Source organism: Hemitrygon akajei, chromosome 31 (genome assembly GCF_048418815.1).
Source record: "Hemitrygon akajei chromosome 31, sHemAka1.3, whole genome shotgun sequence".
NCBI lineage: Eukaryota > Metazoa > Chordata > Chondrichthyes > Myliobatiformes > Dasyatidae > Hemitrygon > Hemitrygon akajei.
In genome coordinates this window covers 16,772,582-16,787,286 of record NC_133154.1, presented here as the reverse complement: position 1 = coordinate 16,787,286, position 14,705 = coordinate 16,772,582, and the positions used below count along the sequence as shown (strand labels likewise).

At 36.5% G+C, this 14,705-nt stretch overlaps 1 protein-coding gene across 1 annotated transcript in view; it reads left to right on the top strand.

The window, feature by feature from the left end:
• The window catches only part of LOC140719451 (myosin-9-like), a 111,919-nt gene that overhangs the window by 57,984 nt on the left and 39,230 nt on the right, over positions 1-14,705 (top strand). The window contains 8 exon segments of the mRNA XM_073034128.1: positions 1,474-1,572; positions 2,571-2,714; positions 3,423-3,518; positions 5,159-5,277; positions 7,291-7,443; positions 9,404-9,577; positions 9,671-9,844; positions 10,057-10,171. Coding sequence (XP_072890229.1) covers positions 1,474-1,572; positions 2,571-2,714; positions 3,423-3,518; positions 5,159-5,277; positions 7,291-7,443; positions 9,404-9,577; positions 9,671-9,844; positions 10,057-10,171 — 1,074 coding nt within the window.

Sequence of the window (14,705 nt, the reverse complement as noted above, 5' to 3'; positions counted from 1 at the left end):
AGTATATTTAATGCAGAGGTTGATAGGTTCTTGGTTGGTCAGAGAATCAAAGGTTCTCATTGGAGAAGGCAGAAAAAATGTGGTTGAGAGGGATAACAGCCATGATGAAATGGCGAAGTGGATTCAATAGGCCAAGTGGTCTAATTCTGCTCCTGTGTCTTAATGGTCTTTTGATCAGTGAGATTTTAATTTCATAGTGCTAATGAACAGCAAATGTAGAGTGAGCCAAGCTAGAAAATTTTTGAGGAATGTCTGTTTTGAAACTCTTTTGAAGTAGTTAACCCCAATTATGAGGATTTTTCCTATATCACTGCAATTTTTTTTTCCCCATTTAAGGGATGTGGGTGGTGTAGGCTTGTTCCTAATTGTTTTTGAGAAAGTGGTGAGCTGTTGTCTTGCACTGCTGTCATCACTGATGTGTGGTTATACTCCTTATGCTTTTAGAGAGATTGTTTCAGGGTATTGACCTAGACTGCTATGGTACAAATTACTGTGCCATCTGTGTGTTGTTGATGGAGTGAGTGGCTGTGGATGAGGTGCCAGTGAAGCGGTCTGCTGTGTCCTGTATGGTGTCAAGCTTCTTGAGTGTTCTTGAAGCTGCACTCATGGCAGACAGACAGTATTTCATCACACTCCTTACTTGAGATTTGTAGTTGATTCAAGTCAGGAGTGTGTTGGCTCTATTTAAGTATTTACCTAATTACTTTAGTACAAGAGAATGCCCCAAATTTCTCAGACTTTTTAAAATTGTAATCCTGAAACATTCCAATAAATCTCTTCTGTGCCCTCTATTCACTTAACACCTTTTCTCAAGTGTGGTGTTGAGATTTGAAACAGTAAGTTAGTAGGGGTGAACATTTGTTCTGTGTTCGGTTAGTATAACTTTCTGGATGCCTCTATGTTTAAAAAAAAACTTTGTTTTATTTATTAAGACACAGTGCAGAATAGGTCCTTTAAGACCTGCTGTCCAGCAATCCCCCCCAATTCTTAATCCTAGCCTAATCATGGAACGATTTACAGTGTACAGTTAACCTACCAACAGCCATGTCTTTGGACTGTGAGGAAACCGGGAGAGTGTACGAACTTGTTACAGGAATCAGCAAGCATTGTACCCAGGTTGTCTGTCCTGTAAAGTGTTGTGCTAACCACTACACTACCATGTCGCATGCCCTATTAACTGATTTATTTGCCTGTCCCATCAGCTTCAAGAAGTTATGTATAAATCCATCCATCCTCTTGTAATCTATTATTTACACCATTTGTTAGACTATCAAGTATTTTGAAACTGCATTACTCTTGGGATCAGTACTATTTGTGTAAGCTAAGTTTGAATGATTATTCCAAATGAAACTATCCTGCTATGGTTGTCTATTTTACCTAACAGCTATTAGCTGTGAGCAACCAAGTGGTGACGTTCTTGTTTAAATTTTAAGATGCTCTTATGGTGGAGTCTCTTTAACTAGCAACTTACAGATTTGTTGGAAAAGTCTCGTGCCATACGTCAAGCCAAAGATGAACGTACCTTCCATATTTTTTATTATCTTCTCTCTGGGGCTGGAGAACACTTGAAGAGTAAGTACCGTATATAGCATTTGTTTTCATGAGAAGTTGTGTAGTCCTGCTTAATCCAACCAGTAGAACTAGTATTATGGCATTAAGCAAGTCTTGCATGATCTCATGGTTTTTGCCTCCACTCCCTTAAGCATAAATTGATTCCATGCATTGATCATTATGTGAAAAGGTAGTTACCCTGGTATTTATCATGTGCTTCTATTTCAAATATGTGACTTTAGTCTACTGGTGGTTATAAATGTGAAGTAGTATTTCTGATTTTATTTGTAAATCGCTTTGTACAGTATATTTCAGGATCTTCTCTCACTTCCTTTTCAAAGTAATCTATTAAATTTCTGATGCTGTACCATCACCTGAGCAATATATAATTTGAGAATGACATTTTGTCAAATGTGGTACCAAATGAATTGTAGTGAAATACTCAATTTGCTTTGTTGCTTTCCTTTTGTAACTGGATATGCAGGCATAGACATTTGTTTTGTCAGTTTTCAAGGACCTAATGGATGTTCAGAACATTTTAAGATGGCTGAACTGCTTCCTCAATCCTTGGCATTAGTTATGAATTTGATCAGCTTGCATTGAGAGATCAGTCTAAGCATGTAGTAGATTGTCTTCACAGCATCGCAAATATGTGGAAACATAGAAAACAGAGCAAAAGTAAGCCATTGGCCCTTTGAGACTATTCTAGCATTCAGTATGATCTCTATATCAATACCATATTCCTGCTTGCACTCAAATGCCTTGATGTCTTTTGCACTTAGAAGTTTTCTATCACCTCTAATCTGTCGTGACTTTGCCTTCCTGCTTCTGTGGTAGAAAATTCTGCATGTTCTCCACACTGTTGGTGAAGTAGTTCTCCTCTCAACCTTAAGTGCCTTATCCCCATCCTGAGACTGAGACTTCAAAGCTGGTTAAGTGTCAAGGGAATTCTTGATAATGACAAGTGCTATATAATTTTTCATTTTTAATACTAATGTGTGAAATATTTTTGATTGCAGATGATCTGTTATTAGAGGGCTACAATAACTACAGATTTATGTCTAATGGTCACGTTACCATTCCTGGACAACAAGACAAAGATTTGTTTCAGGAAACAATGGAGGCTTTCCGAATTATGGGAATATCTGATGATGAACTGATTGGTATGCATTAACTAGTTAAAAAATTGTACTATTAAGTGTATAGATTTGATTCATGGCAGCAACACTTTAATGCAGCCCTTCTTGCAGTGAGTAGCCAAACTATTTTCCAATTGATTTGCAGTATGTGTGAAAAGATTTTTTAAAAATTCTGGTGATGTGGGCAACTCTGTCAAGATCAACTTATTTTACCCGTTGTGACTCAAAACATGATTGTCAGTGCTGTTCTTGAGACAGCATAGATACAATGTACATTCTCTAATCCCTGCTAGTTTGTAAACTTTTTTTGAGAATGTAACATAAGGCCATATATTTTAATGTATAGAAACATAGAAATCTACAGCACGTTACAGGCTCTTCGGCCTGCAAAGTTGTGCTGACCATGTAACCTACTCCAGAAACTGCCTAGAATTTCCCTACCACGTAGCCCTCTATTTTTACTAAGCTCCGTGTACCTATCTAAGAGTCTCATGAAAGACCCTACGGGTATTTACCTCTACCACCATCACTGGCAGTGCATCATTCCACGCACCCACCACTCTCTGTGTGATAAACTGACCTCTGACATCCCCCTTGTACCTACTTCCAAACACCTTAAAACTATGCCCCCTCATATTATTGAATAAATCCAATGATCATTAGATGGTATCTCTTTTCCTATCTTAAATGCCACAAATGTTTAATGATTTTCCTTTCTCTTTTGCTTCCTAGCCATGCTAAAGGTTGTTTCTGCAGTACTTCAATTTGGGAACATCGCTTTCAAGAAAGAACGCAATACTGACCAAGCTTCTATGCCTGATAATACAGGTGAATAGATCAGCAATCTAGTGAAACTTGTACTAATGCTACAAATAAATAGATCACTGAACAGACAAACTTGTAGATTTTAAACTCCTCTTCACTTGTATGTTCATAGTATTCTGATTGCAAGGACTGCATTTCAATTCTGAAAGTTTTTTTCTGGACTGAAGTGTGTGCTCTTAAACAGTGTAGTCTCCACTACTTAAAGCACCCTCATTTTAAACTGTCCAGAAAGCCAAAGCCACTAATTGTGCACATCACTATATTGCTATTTATAATGTTTGCTTTTGCTTACTTTGTTAATTGATGTTGGCTCACTAGTTTTCAACTTATCAAAGATCAATCGTGCTTCTAAAACTGCTGTAATTGTTCAGTTTACAGCTAATGCTGACTTAATTTGGCTTCCTTAATATTGCACATGCTGAATACTACGTTGTTATTTTAGACATTGTTTAGCAAGGAAAAATACAGCATTTAGAAAGGCAACAATTAATCAAAAGCAATCAGCATGGGGAAATTTGTGTCAGGCAATTTTGAATTTTTGGATGAGGTAATGAAGGTTCATGACAAGGAGAAATTTCTGGTTTTGACTCGCCTCCACTTTTGCTTTCCATAAGCTCAGCTCATTTAAAGCTTCCCTTATTCTGACTAATACCAACTTTCATTCATTTGACAATCCTGTGCTTGCTGACTGAGATGCTCAGCATCAAAGGATTGCTAAAGCATAAAAAATATTAGAGTAGATAAACATAGCTTGGAAAAGGAACCTGTGTCTTAAAGGAGGAAGGGGAAAATTGTAGGTAAAAATGTTTTTGGTTGCTTTGTTAACTGAAGTACATCTACCAATGTTAAAGTGGAAAAATTTGGGATGGGCTAGAGGCTGAGATTGCAGAATCGCAGAACTGATGTTTTGAGGCTAGATCAGATGGTCTATAGCATGTATGTCAAACTCAAGGCCCGTGGGCCAAATCCGGCCCGCGGTGGAATTATCTTTGGCCCACAAGATAATATCTAATTACTATTAAAGCTGGCCCCAGTAATCGAAGCGCCTATGGCGTATGATATGGCTAATGCTGAGTTTATTCAGGTACCAGGTTTTCAGGGTTTTTAGTGTTTATTCGGCAGTCTTCTTCATAAGAAATGGAATTTGTAAAGTGAAACACTTTTTAGTTATAGCAGAGACTGAGACACATGAGAGCAGGCTGAAAAAACGGAGGCAACGAAAGCTGCGTTCGCACGCGTCCGACTGATCCGGCCCGCATGAAGTTGCATTTTGCTCAATCCGGCCCGTGACCTAAAATGAGTTTGACACCCCTGGTCTATAGGGAAGTAGCCAATTACTTAACCAGGAGCCTGTATAGATTGGCAAACAATGAGTGTTGGGTGAAATGACAACTTAAGCTGTGGACAGTAACAATTTAAATTGCATTGTTTATGGAGAGTTGGAAGATTGTTATCCAGGAAAGTTTTGGCAGTCATATCAGGAAGTGATCTTGTTTGAGATTGAGTAGTGTTACAAGGGTATAATGGGTAATCTTGATAATACCATACTTCTGAGATCTTGTACTTCTAGCTCTACTTTGATTCCTAGTAAATTAAAATACCATGGTAAAGTGGTGTTTAAATTGGGTATATTTCCTTCACAGCTGCCCAGAAAGTCTGCCATCTGCTGGGAATCAATGTGACCGACTTCAGCAGGGCAATCCTCACACCCCGCATTAAAGTTGGGAGGGATTTTGTCCAGAAAGCTCAGACCAAAGAGCAAGTGAGTATTTTCTTGTTTTCTGTGGATTTTTTAAAAGTTAGATCAGCATAATAGTAAAGTGCTTAAAAATACAGGTTGAGTACCTCCTATCTGAAATTCCAAAATCCGAATTATTTTTGAGCACTGACAAGACAAGTGGAAAGTTCCACATGGTGCTGGGAAGGTTCTCTGCACATCACAGACAATTCTGAGAAGTGTCCTCACATGTAATGAACAGTAGCCAATTCTAAATAGAAAATCACTGCATTAAGTGAAAAATGAAGATCTTGATTATGTATTGAAAGAATGGATGTCTTAGCCTCAAAGTGAACATGTGCCGCTTAATGGTATGCTGATCATGAAACAAGTAAAGATCTATCATAAAGAACAGAAAATTGCAGGCTGGTTGCTGAAATTTAAGAAAAGGCATGGCATTACTTTTTAAAGATTTGTGGTGATGAAGAGTCTGCTGATAATGAAACTGCAGAGAAGTTCGTTGAGTTTGCCAAGTTTGTCATTGAAAATTTAACATACTGAACGGCTGTATCAGTACATATGTTTGATGAACAAGTGTAAGATAAAGACTACTTGCCAGTAGCACTTACAATTTCAGAATTGGAAATGGTGGCAATCCCAAGCTATCTCATTATATAATCCAAAAAAAGTTCTAATCATTTCCAGCCCCAAGCATTACAGATTGGGGTATTCAACCTGTAGTTAATTTCAAAGCCGCTTAAATAATATTGTTCACTCTTTTCAGATTACACATTCAGGTAAGTTATTCTACCATGTGTTTCATTGTTCGTTGTCTTATATTTTACATGAATAGAATGAATGCAGTTGGACTATTACCTGTATGCTTCTGTAACAGAATTAACATAGCTCTTATCTGGGCTCTTGATAAGCAGAAAAAATGCATTAATACAAGTTAAAACAAGGTATGCAAAAATTGATCAGGGTAAGAATAATATAATGTACACTCGCATATCTTTGACAGAATTTTGGGAGGGAATATCTGACATGAGATAATTGCTCGTAGGAGCAATACGGATTTAAAGTGCTTAGATATGGCCAGTTTGTTTTTCGTAAAGAGCATTTAAAATGAGTGCTACAGTTGTACTTAATAAGTAATTATGGACCCATCAGAACTATCTTGTGTTTTATTAGAGACTGCTGGCAGGCAAGCAAAAAGGCATTTTCTTCTCACATAAATGAACAGACAAGGATTCCTCAGTTATTTTTTTGATGCATTTTATTTTTTAGAAAATGCTTATCTTGTGCAAATTTTATGTTTGAACAGTGCTGAAAACAATGGCTACTCTGTGAACAATAAAAATGGGGAAGAAATCAGTTTCTGGCTAATTAATTTTTGGATGACTGAAATTTCATATCACCTTTCTTAGCTCATGAATTTGCTTGCAGAATGGTTGCAACATGGGGGAGGGGGGAAGCATTTAGCTCATCTACTAATTCTGGGGCCAAAGAATTCCCCTGCCTCAATATATATACTCTGTCATAAGTGTTCAAATAGAAAATTGTATTCATTAAAATTATCCACAGATCTCAAAGACTGTTAAAATAGGTCCATCATGATGAATTATATTGAAATGTTCTTGGTGGCTTCCACTTTCTGAAGCACATTCCCTCAATTGGTTTCAATGTATCAACCAATACTGAGGAAGGCATGAGATTTGAAACTAATTTAATGTGGAAGGGAAACCAGCTAAAATCAGAAATCTGGTGTTGATGGAAATAGATATTGATGTGATAGCTTGGGTTTTGTTCAATGAGTAGACATATGCTTATAATCAGTGATGAAATAATGTTGCTACCTATGCTGGGTATCTACACCTCATTTTTAAGAATAATCCTGATTCAGCAATCTTGGAATTTCACACCACTCCTGCCTGAGGTGTTTTGGTTAAAACGTAAATTGTGGCTGATTTTCTTTCTTTTACCTTCACTTACCCTATATTTCTTGATTCATTTTTAAACATATTTAAACATAAGTAACTGACTTTTTTTTGTGTACAGGCTGATTTTGCTGTTGAGGCTTTGGCTAAAGCCACTTATGAGCGACTCTTCCGTTGGCTGGTTATGCGCATTAATAAGGCTCTCGACAGGACCAAGAGACAGGGTGCTTCCTTTGTGGGCATTCTGGATATTGCTGGCTTTGAGATCTTTGAGGTATTTTGGCACTGTATATATAAAGCTCAGTAAATACAAGAATTGTCAAGGTTGGGAGTGGATAACTCGTTTAAGGCCAGTTGCAGTAAAAATCCAATGTGTCGGTCTTAAATCTACATCTCGACTATGTTGCTTGGGTGCTTGTGGTGTTCGGTCCGAGCAATCTAAGTACGGCAGTTTCCCTTGGGTGTAAATCATAGGACCTCTCAATTGTATATCTCAGTTGTTCCACATCTGGGATGGCAAAGTGGAGTCGTTATGTGGAGGTAGGGATTAATGTACATAAACTAGTTGCATAGGTGTAAAGATCATTGCAGGCAGCAAAGAGCTTCTTGTGTCCAGACAACCCACCTGACTTTGGTAATGTGGATTTTTAAATATTCTTCAAAGTCCTTTAAAACTCAGAAATGGCGGGATATTTGAAGTTAAGAGAATTGTTTTTGTTTGTGTAGGACTGTAATGTTTTTGATTGTATTTTGCGTTAGCTTCCAAAACTCAACCATTCCCAGCTATGACATGATACGGAATGAAGTGCTTTTTATCTTAGTGTGAACAGTCCTTTTCACAATTTTCTGTAATGCAAAACCCTGTCATCTGCACATGCATTGAGAAATGAGAGTTGAGAAAAAGTCACTTCCTCCCCCCACCCCCAAATTCCATGAATAGATTTTTATTATTTTTTTCCAAATAGTGTGTACTCTAGGCCAGTCATCAGTCACTATTGCCAAGAATAGCTGGTAGTTCCACCAATCTTGCTGAGCCCTGAGGATATTAATTTATCTCCTGCAGATATATCTGCTGATAGGTGTTGGTAGGAGTGATCACCAAATAGTTCTTCTGCAGATCCCATCTTTATACTAAGAGTACTTCCGTTATGGTATTGCCACCCTGCTAGTCATTTTGGATCTAGCTGTTCAAAAATGGGCATCTATGAGGACTGCTTTCTACAACATAGTGTAACTTCGTGATCCAGCAGGATCCTCCATTGGGAACCCATCCTTGCACAGTCCCACCTACAAGGTGAAGTCTATCTCATTTTTATTGGATATGTTACAACAAAGGCAAGAAATGCTGCATGTAAACCAAAATTTATTTGCACTACTTTCAGTTCCATAGTGGAGTTTATTGTAATTTGCACAGGTACATGTTTGTACAGGTGTAATGAAACCCTGCAGCAGTGTCACAAGCACATCGCATCATAAAGGCAGCATTCTCAAGAAAAACATAAATTAAAACACAAGTTATACACATTTAAATGAAAGAATACAATTAGCACAGAAAAAAGTCAGTAATCGTGGTGTTACTAAACTATATTGATTAGGATTGTGTCAGTTAGTTCAAAAACCAAAAGACTGAAGGGAAGTATTTACTTTTGTTGTGGGGCTTTAAGCTTGTGTATCTCCTGCCCAATGGTAGCTGCGAGGAGATGGCATGATCCTGATGGAGATCTTGAGGTAGTGCCTCCTATAGATATCAGCAAGTGGCAGACACATGTGCCAGCGATATAACAAACCAACCAGGATGAAATGTCGGAACAGATTTGATGGGCTGAATGGCTTAATTCTGCTCCATGACTTAAGGCCTTTATGTATTCACTGCTTATGCTATAGTCTCTTCCAGTGGAGATTCCCAGCAAAAGTAAGCACCACTTGATAGTACTTAGAGGCAGATTGTAATGATATTAGTCAGTTAGTGCAAATTTGTGTATAGGATAAAGTGTATGAAGAAATGAGAGTTCAGGTCTCAGTGGTTGAATGCAATAGTTCTGGTTGGAATTAACCAACTCCAGACAACAAAGTATACTCAGAAAGACATGGTGTGTTAATAATTTAATACTTAACTGATCTTGCTATGTTATGTGATCGTTTACCAAAGGAACGTGCAACACAGTCTTTAGGTTGCAATGCATTGACAACTTCCTCTTGTTCCCTTCTTGCTAATGATTTTTGTACTTTTGCAGTTGAACTCCTTTGAACAATTGTGCATCAATTACACAAATGAAAAGCTGCAACAACTCTTCAATCACACCATGTTCATCCTGGAACAAGAAGAATACCAGCGAGAAGGAATTGAATGGAATTTCATTGATTTTGGCCTTGATTTACAGCCTTGCATTGACCTAATTGAAAAATCTGTGAGTCATTTGTTTTCTTGTTAATTGACTTCCTGCTATATATTGATTGAAGTAGACTGGTTTTATTTTTTCTACAATCATACTGTTTTTCAGGCTAGTCCTCCTGGCATTCTGGCTCTGCTTGATGAAGAGTGCTGGTTCCCCAAAGCAACTGACAAAACATTTGTTGAGAAGGTAGTACAGGAACAGGGGACCCACCCGAAGTTCCAGAAACCTAAACAGCTAAAAGACAAGGCTGATTTCTGCATTATACATTATGCTGGGAAGGTAAACTGAACTATTGTTTTTTGTGATTGTTTTAATTAGAAAATCCTGTCATTCAGTTGTCACCTTGCAGAATTATTTTAACTTTTGCTCTGTTTATTATGCTCTTGTATAAATGCATGAGGCTGCAATATGCACTGTTTTAAATAGTTCAATAGTTCAATACTTCAGTATTACGTATGTGTATTTATATAAGGTATCTTTTTGCAATGCAGGTAGATTACAAAGCAAACGAGTGGCTAATGAAGAACATGGACCCCCTAAATGATAACATCGCCACGTTGCTGCACCAGTCTTCTGATAAGTTTATTGCTGATCTTTGGAGGGATGGTATGTTTAAATCTGAAATAAAGGTTTCTATTCTTTTCATTGTAACTTGCCTTCAATAATTTTCTTTCCAAGGGACATGGCCTTTTCTCGTGTTTCCTATCCTCAGGTTGACAGTGCTATCAAATATTCCTGAATTAAGATCAGTGTTTCTAGTCATGTCTGATACTGAGAGTTGCAGAGGTCTAGCATGGGGACAAGGCTCTGAATATAAAAGCATCTTAATAGCTTTTCAAATTCTCATGAGCAAACCAGTTCTAGTAAGTGTTTTATGTGCATATATGAGGAAACTGAAAATTACCTTGGGCAACCTATTCCTAAAGAGTGCTTGATAAACAGCTTTTGGCTGAACACGACAAACAACCGTTTGTTAATTTTAAGTTTAGTAGGGTAGGTCCATGTCCTTACATGTATTGCAGAATGTATATACTCTGACTTTATTTCCCAGGTTTGCTGGTTGTTAATGGCGTATTTGGAACTTCAACCTATATTTTAATTCTTATCAATAACAATAGTAGAAAAATGTCATGTTAAATTTCTTGCAAGGTGATAGATTTCATTCATTTTCTATACGATTTACCCTATTTATTAGGACCAATTTAGATCTATGCTTCCATTTCTAGCCCCCGATAGTCTTTTGTTTCTCAGAAGATAGACAATGATCTGTTCACAGGCCTTGGATAATACAGTTTTATAACTTTTCTGAATAAAAAGAAATACTTGATATCTCATGACCCTCAAGAAACCCTAGTATGCTCTGCTCCTATTCCTGAAGATGCAGCTATTGTTGTAATTAGTAAACCAATCACAAGTATCCAAGTAGTTTTAAAAAAACTAAATCTTATATACTTTGCATTTCTTATTGGTAATGTAATTTCTTTAAGGGCTCAATTCTTATATTTGTCTTGTTGATGTCTCTGTGTCTATTGCAGAGATAAAAAGCTTTCAGAGAGCCTATTTCTATACACGCTTTCCTATTCTACATCTAGAACCAGGTGACGTGAGAGAAGGCTGTGATCTTGTTGCTTCTGAGAATCACCTGCTTTTGTCTGTTCATTTTTCCTCCATTTGCTTTTTCTCTATTTTCCCTTCTGCTTTAGGTTAATGCAACTCAACCATTTCAACAGTGCCTCATCTTGTGTTGCAGTGGTGAAATTGTTCCACCAACGTAAGCAAAATGCACGTGTGGAAAAATAGTTGAAATTAATCTTGATACTGATATAATTCAGTGTGAGGAATTTTCTTCTGCATTCAATAATGTAATGATCTCATAGATATAACTATTGGGTTTTTCTGGATCTAAGTTATAATGTGCAAATCTTACTTCAAAGATCTGGTGTCCCTTGTCCTGGTAGTTTTCTCCAAGACAATTAAGGACTATTATTATTTGTATTCTGACTTACACTTATTTTAAAAATGCCTGTCTGCATGTTTACCCCTTTTTTCCACATTCCCATGCTATTTACTAAGAAGGGAAGAGGGATGGCCTTAAGCTGCCAGGCAATTTTCTTGCCAATTATCCTTGGCTTCTGCAGTCTTTAGAATATCTAATCAATATTGGACCTTTCTGTCTTCCATATTCGCATTTTTACTTGGGAACTTGAGAAAAATAGAAGCAGACATTTGCCTCTCCCTCTTCTGCCATTCAATAAGATTGTGGTTGATCTTTTACTTCAGTTCATACACAGTCCCTGCATTAACCCATTTCCCCTTTTTGACTGATCAGTTTGGTAACCCACTTTAGCATTTGAAACAGTATTTTTTAAAATGAAATTGATGTTTCAACTGATCATTAAGAATGTAGAAATCAAATGCACGACTCTGTTTCCTCTGATTTAAGATAGTTACATGAAATGTGTTTCCAATTGCATGTCATGTTACTCACATAGTTAATACTAACATATAAATTTTTTTTAACTTATTCTAATTTTTAGTTATAAATATTGCAGTTCACATGTTCCTGCCCGTGAAGCCACCATAAGTTCTATTGTGAAGGGTGGAATTTTGAAGTTTAAACACTTTTGCAGTATGCCTATGCTTGCAGTTGATGCAGCAATTACCAGAAAGAGCTTGCAGCTTGGACAATGCCCTCTTAGAGTTTAAAGTTTTAAACTTGTGTGCAAGTAAAATGCTAATGGGGCCAGAAGTGAAAGCTGGAGATAATATACTGAATTAGTATTTCTTATGGATTCACAGAGTATGTGGGATCTTAAGAAAGGCACTATAAATGAAAATGGAAAGTAGATCCCTGTGAACTAAGTTGTCCTTCTTGCCAAGGCAAGTTGTCTTAATATTGTAGACCAGTTGAAGATTCCTGTTAAAATATATACATTCAAGTTGGCACATTATTATTACTTTTAAATCTATTTCATCAGTTTTCAAATATACTTTCAATTTTCCACACATAGCATTTGTCTGCTTTGTAGCTGCCAAATCTAGTCAGGTTAACCTAATGGCAAACTACTTCAGCTGTAATTTTTATGTTTCCAGTGAGGAATTTTTTCCATCCCATTCATGCTATCAACTGACAAAGACATTTTAAATCTCAGCTTCCCCACCTGACCACAAAAGATTAAACTAATAATCTGTAAATTATAGGGAATTTGAATTAAGCAGAATTCTAAATTTCCAAATTATGCCAGGAGACTGTTCAAGGGAGTGATGGATTATTTTTACTGAAACTTGTTGGACTCTGGAGCATTTTATCTGAAGGATATTGAAATTTATCATTATCTTTGATTGTACAAAATAGCCAATTAAAAAAAAAAAGCTGTTGGGAAAAGAGAAACAGCTGCATATCATCTTTAAATCATTGTAGTTCCCTGCACTTTTACCATCAATGGCAGTTTGCATTCATAAAGGTTCCTTTGGTGGACAATAGTCGTAACATTTATCAAACAAACCTCGATGATTCTAAGGTTAATTAAGATGTATGTTGTTGATAGTTCAGTCTAAAGTTGCATAGTTCATCCAGTACTGCATAGAAATTACAGCTGAAGTTTAAAGCTGTGGTTTAATTGTTTATCCTACATGGGTGTTTAAACTGTTTTTAATTGCACTTCAATTTTTATTTATACTATGGCAGCTTTGCCATATTGCATATAAATTTCTTTTGCTTAGCTATTTGATGATTTAATATTCACCATTTGAAACTGGTTTCAAATTTTAACTATTTTATTAAAAAGTTTTGCACAGTTCTGACCACTTCTGGCTGTTGGTGCTCTAAATTTGCATGATGTATCTGAACCAGAACCCTCTCACTTAACTTGGACCAGCTTGCAAAAGAACATAATAAAGATCTGCATTTGATCTGCCACACAACTTTGTGATTGCAACAAAATGCATGAATGGGATTTCTACCTTGTGTATGAAGAGCACTTTGCATGATCAATGTTTGACCAAAATATCGACTGTTTAGGCATGTTTTGGATAGACATTGGTATTGTGAATGAACATTTTTGCATTTCTGTCTGCACCAAACATCCATAGTCTGCTGCTCAACTGGCTGCAGAATATAATTTCTGTCCAAACATAACTGCAACATAAAAATCCATTAAACATGTAATGTTTCAATTTCCTCAGATGGAATTGGTGTAATTTGAGGAAGAGTGACAATGGGGGAAATGTCATAAAGTGGATTTGTGCTTTGGAGTATGGTAATTGGGATTAAAGTTGAGATTCTCAAAACTCAAAAGCAAGTATAGCTTAGGTTAAAGGTTGATTTGATCAATAAACCACAATGTTGAATGTTTTCTTATTTTTGAGTATTTGGCTTTATTGAAGGCACTTTATTAACTCTGTCCAGTAGAGAAAATCTTGTTCTAAGCAATTCTTAACTCTGATTTTTGTCCCTGTTCTCGTTAAATAACATTTAATTAATGAACCTTTTAAATTTGTAATTCCTATTGGCATTCACAGTGCAATTTGAGCTTCTTAAATAATTTTGGAATGAAATATTTTAAACATTTCTGGCTGCTTTTGATTCTGAAATAAAGTAATATATTTTAATCTTCAGCTTTGGTAATGTTGCACTGTATTCTTATGTCATTGTAGCAGGCTAAGTTTATTTGCTGCCCATCAACAACCTTTGGCACCAGATAATAAGTTTCAAAAGTTTTCCTTGATCTGTAACTGGATAAAGTTCTCTTACCAAAGTATCCAATAGTTTGAGTTTCTATTGCTTTTGATGAAAAATTATTCCTTTTTTTGATGAAGTTGAGAGACAGTCTTTATAAAGCAGAAAGAATTTAAATATTTCAGGTTTAATAATATGTACTCAAAATTTATGTCCTGTATCCTAAATCTAGCCCTATCTGCCATCTTAGATGTGTGGCCTTGGTATTATTTTAAAGAGAGGGCATTATTCCAGGCTTTTCACTCCTGTTATCAATTTCACTTTTAAATAAATAATCTGGTCTTTATGGGTCTTTGGAGCTTGTGTGGTGCAAAATGGCTGCTGCATTTCCTACATTGCCACAGTAATTGCAGTTTAAGAAAATAAATTGGCTGCAAAGCACCTTGATGTACATTTGAGGTT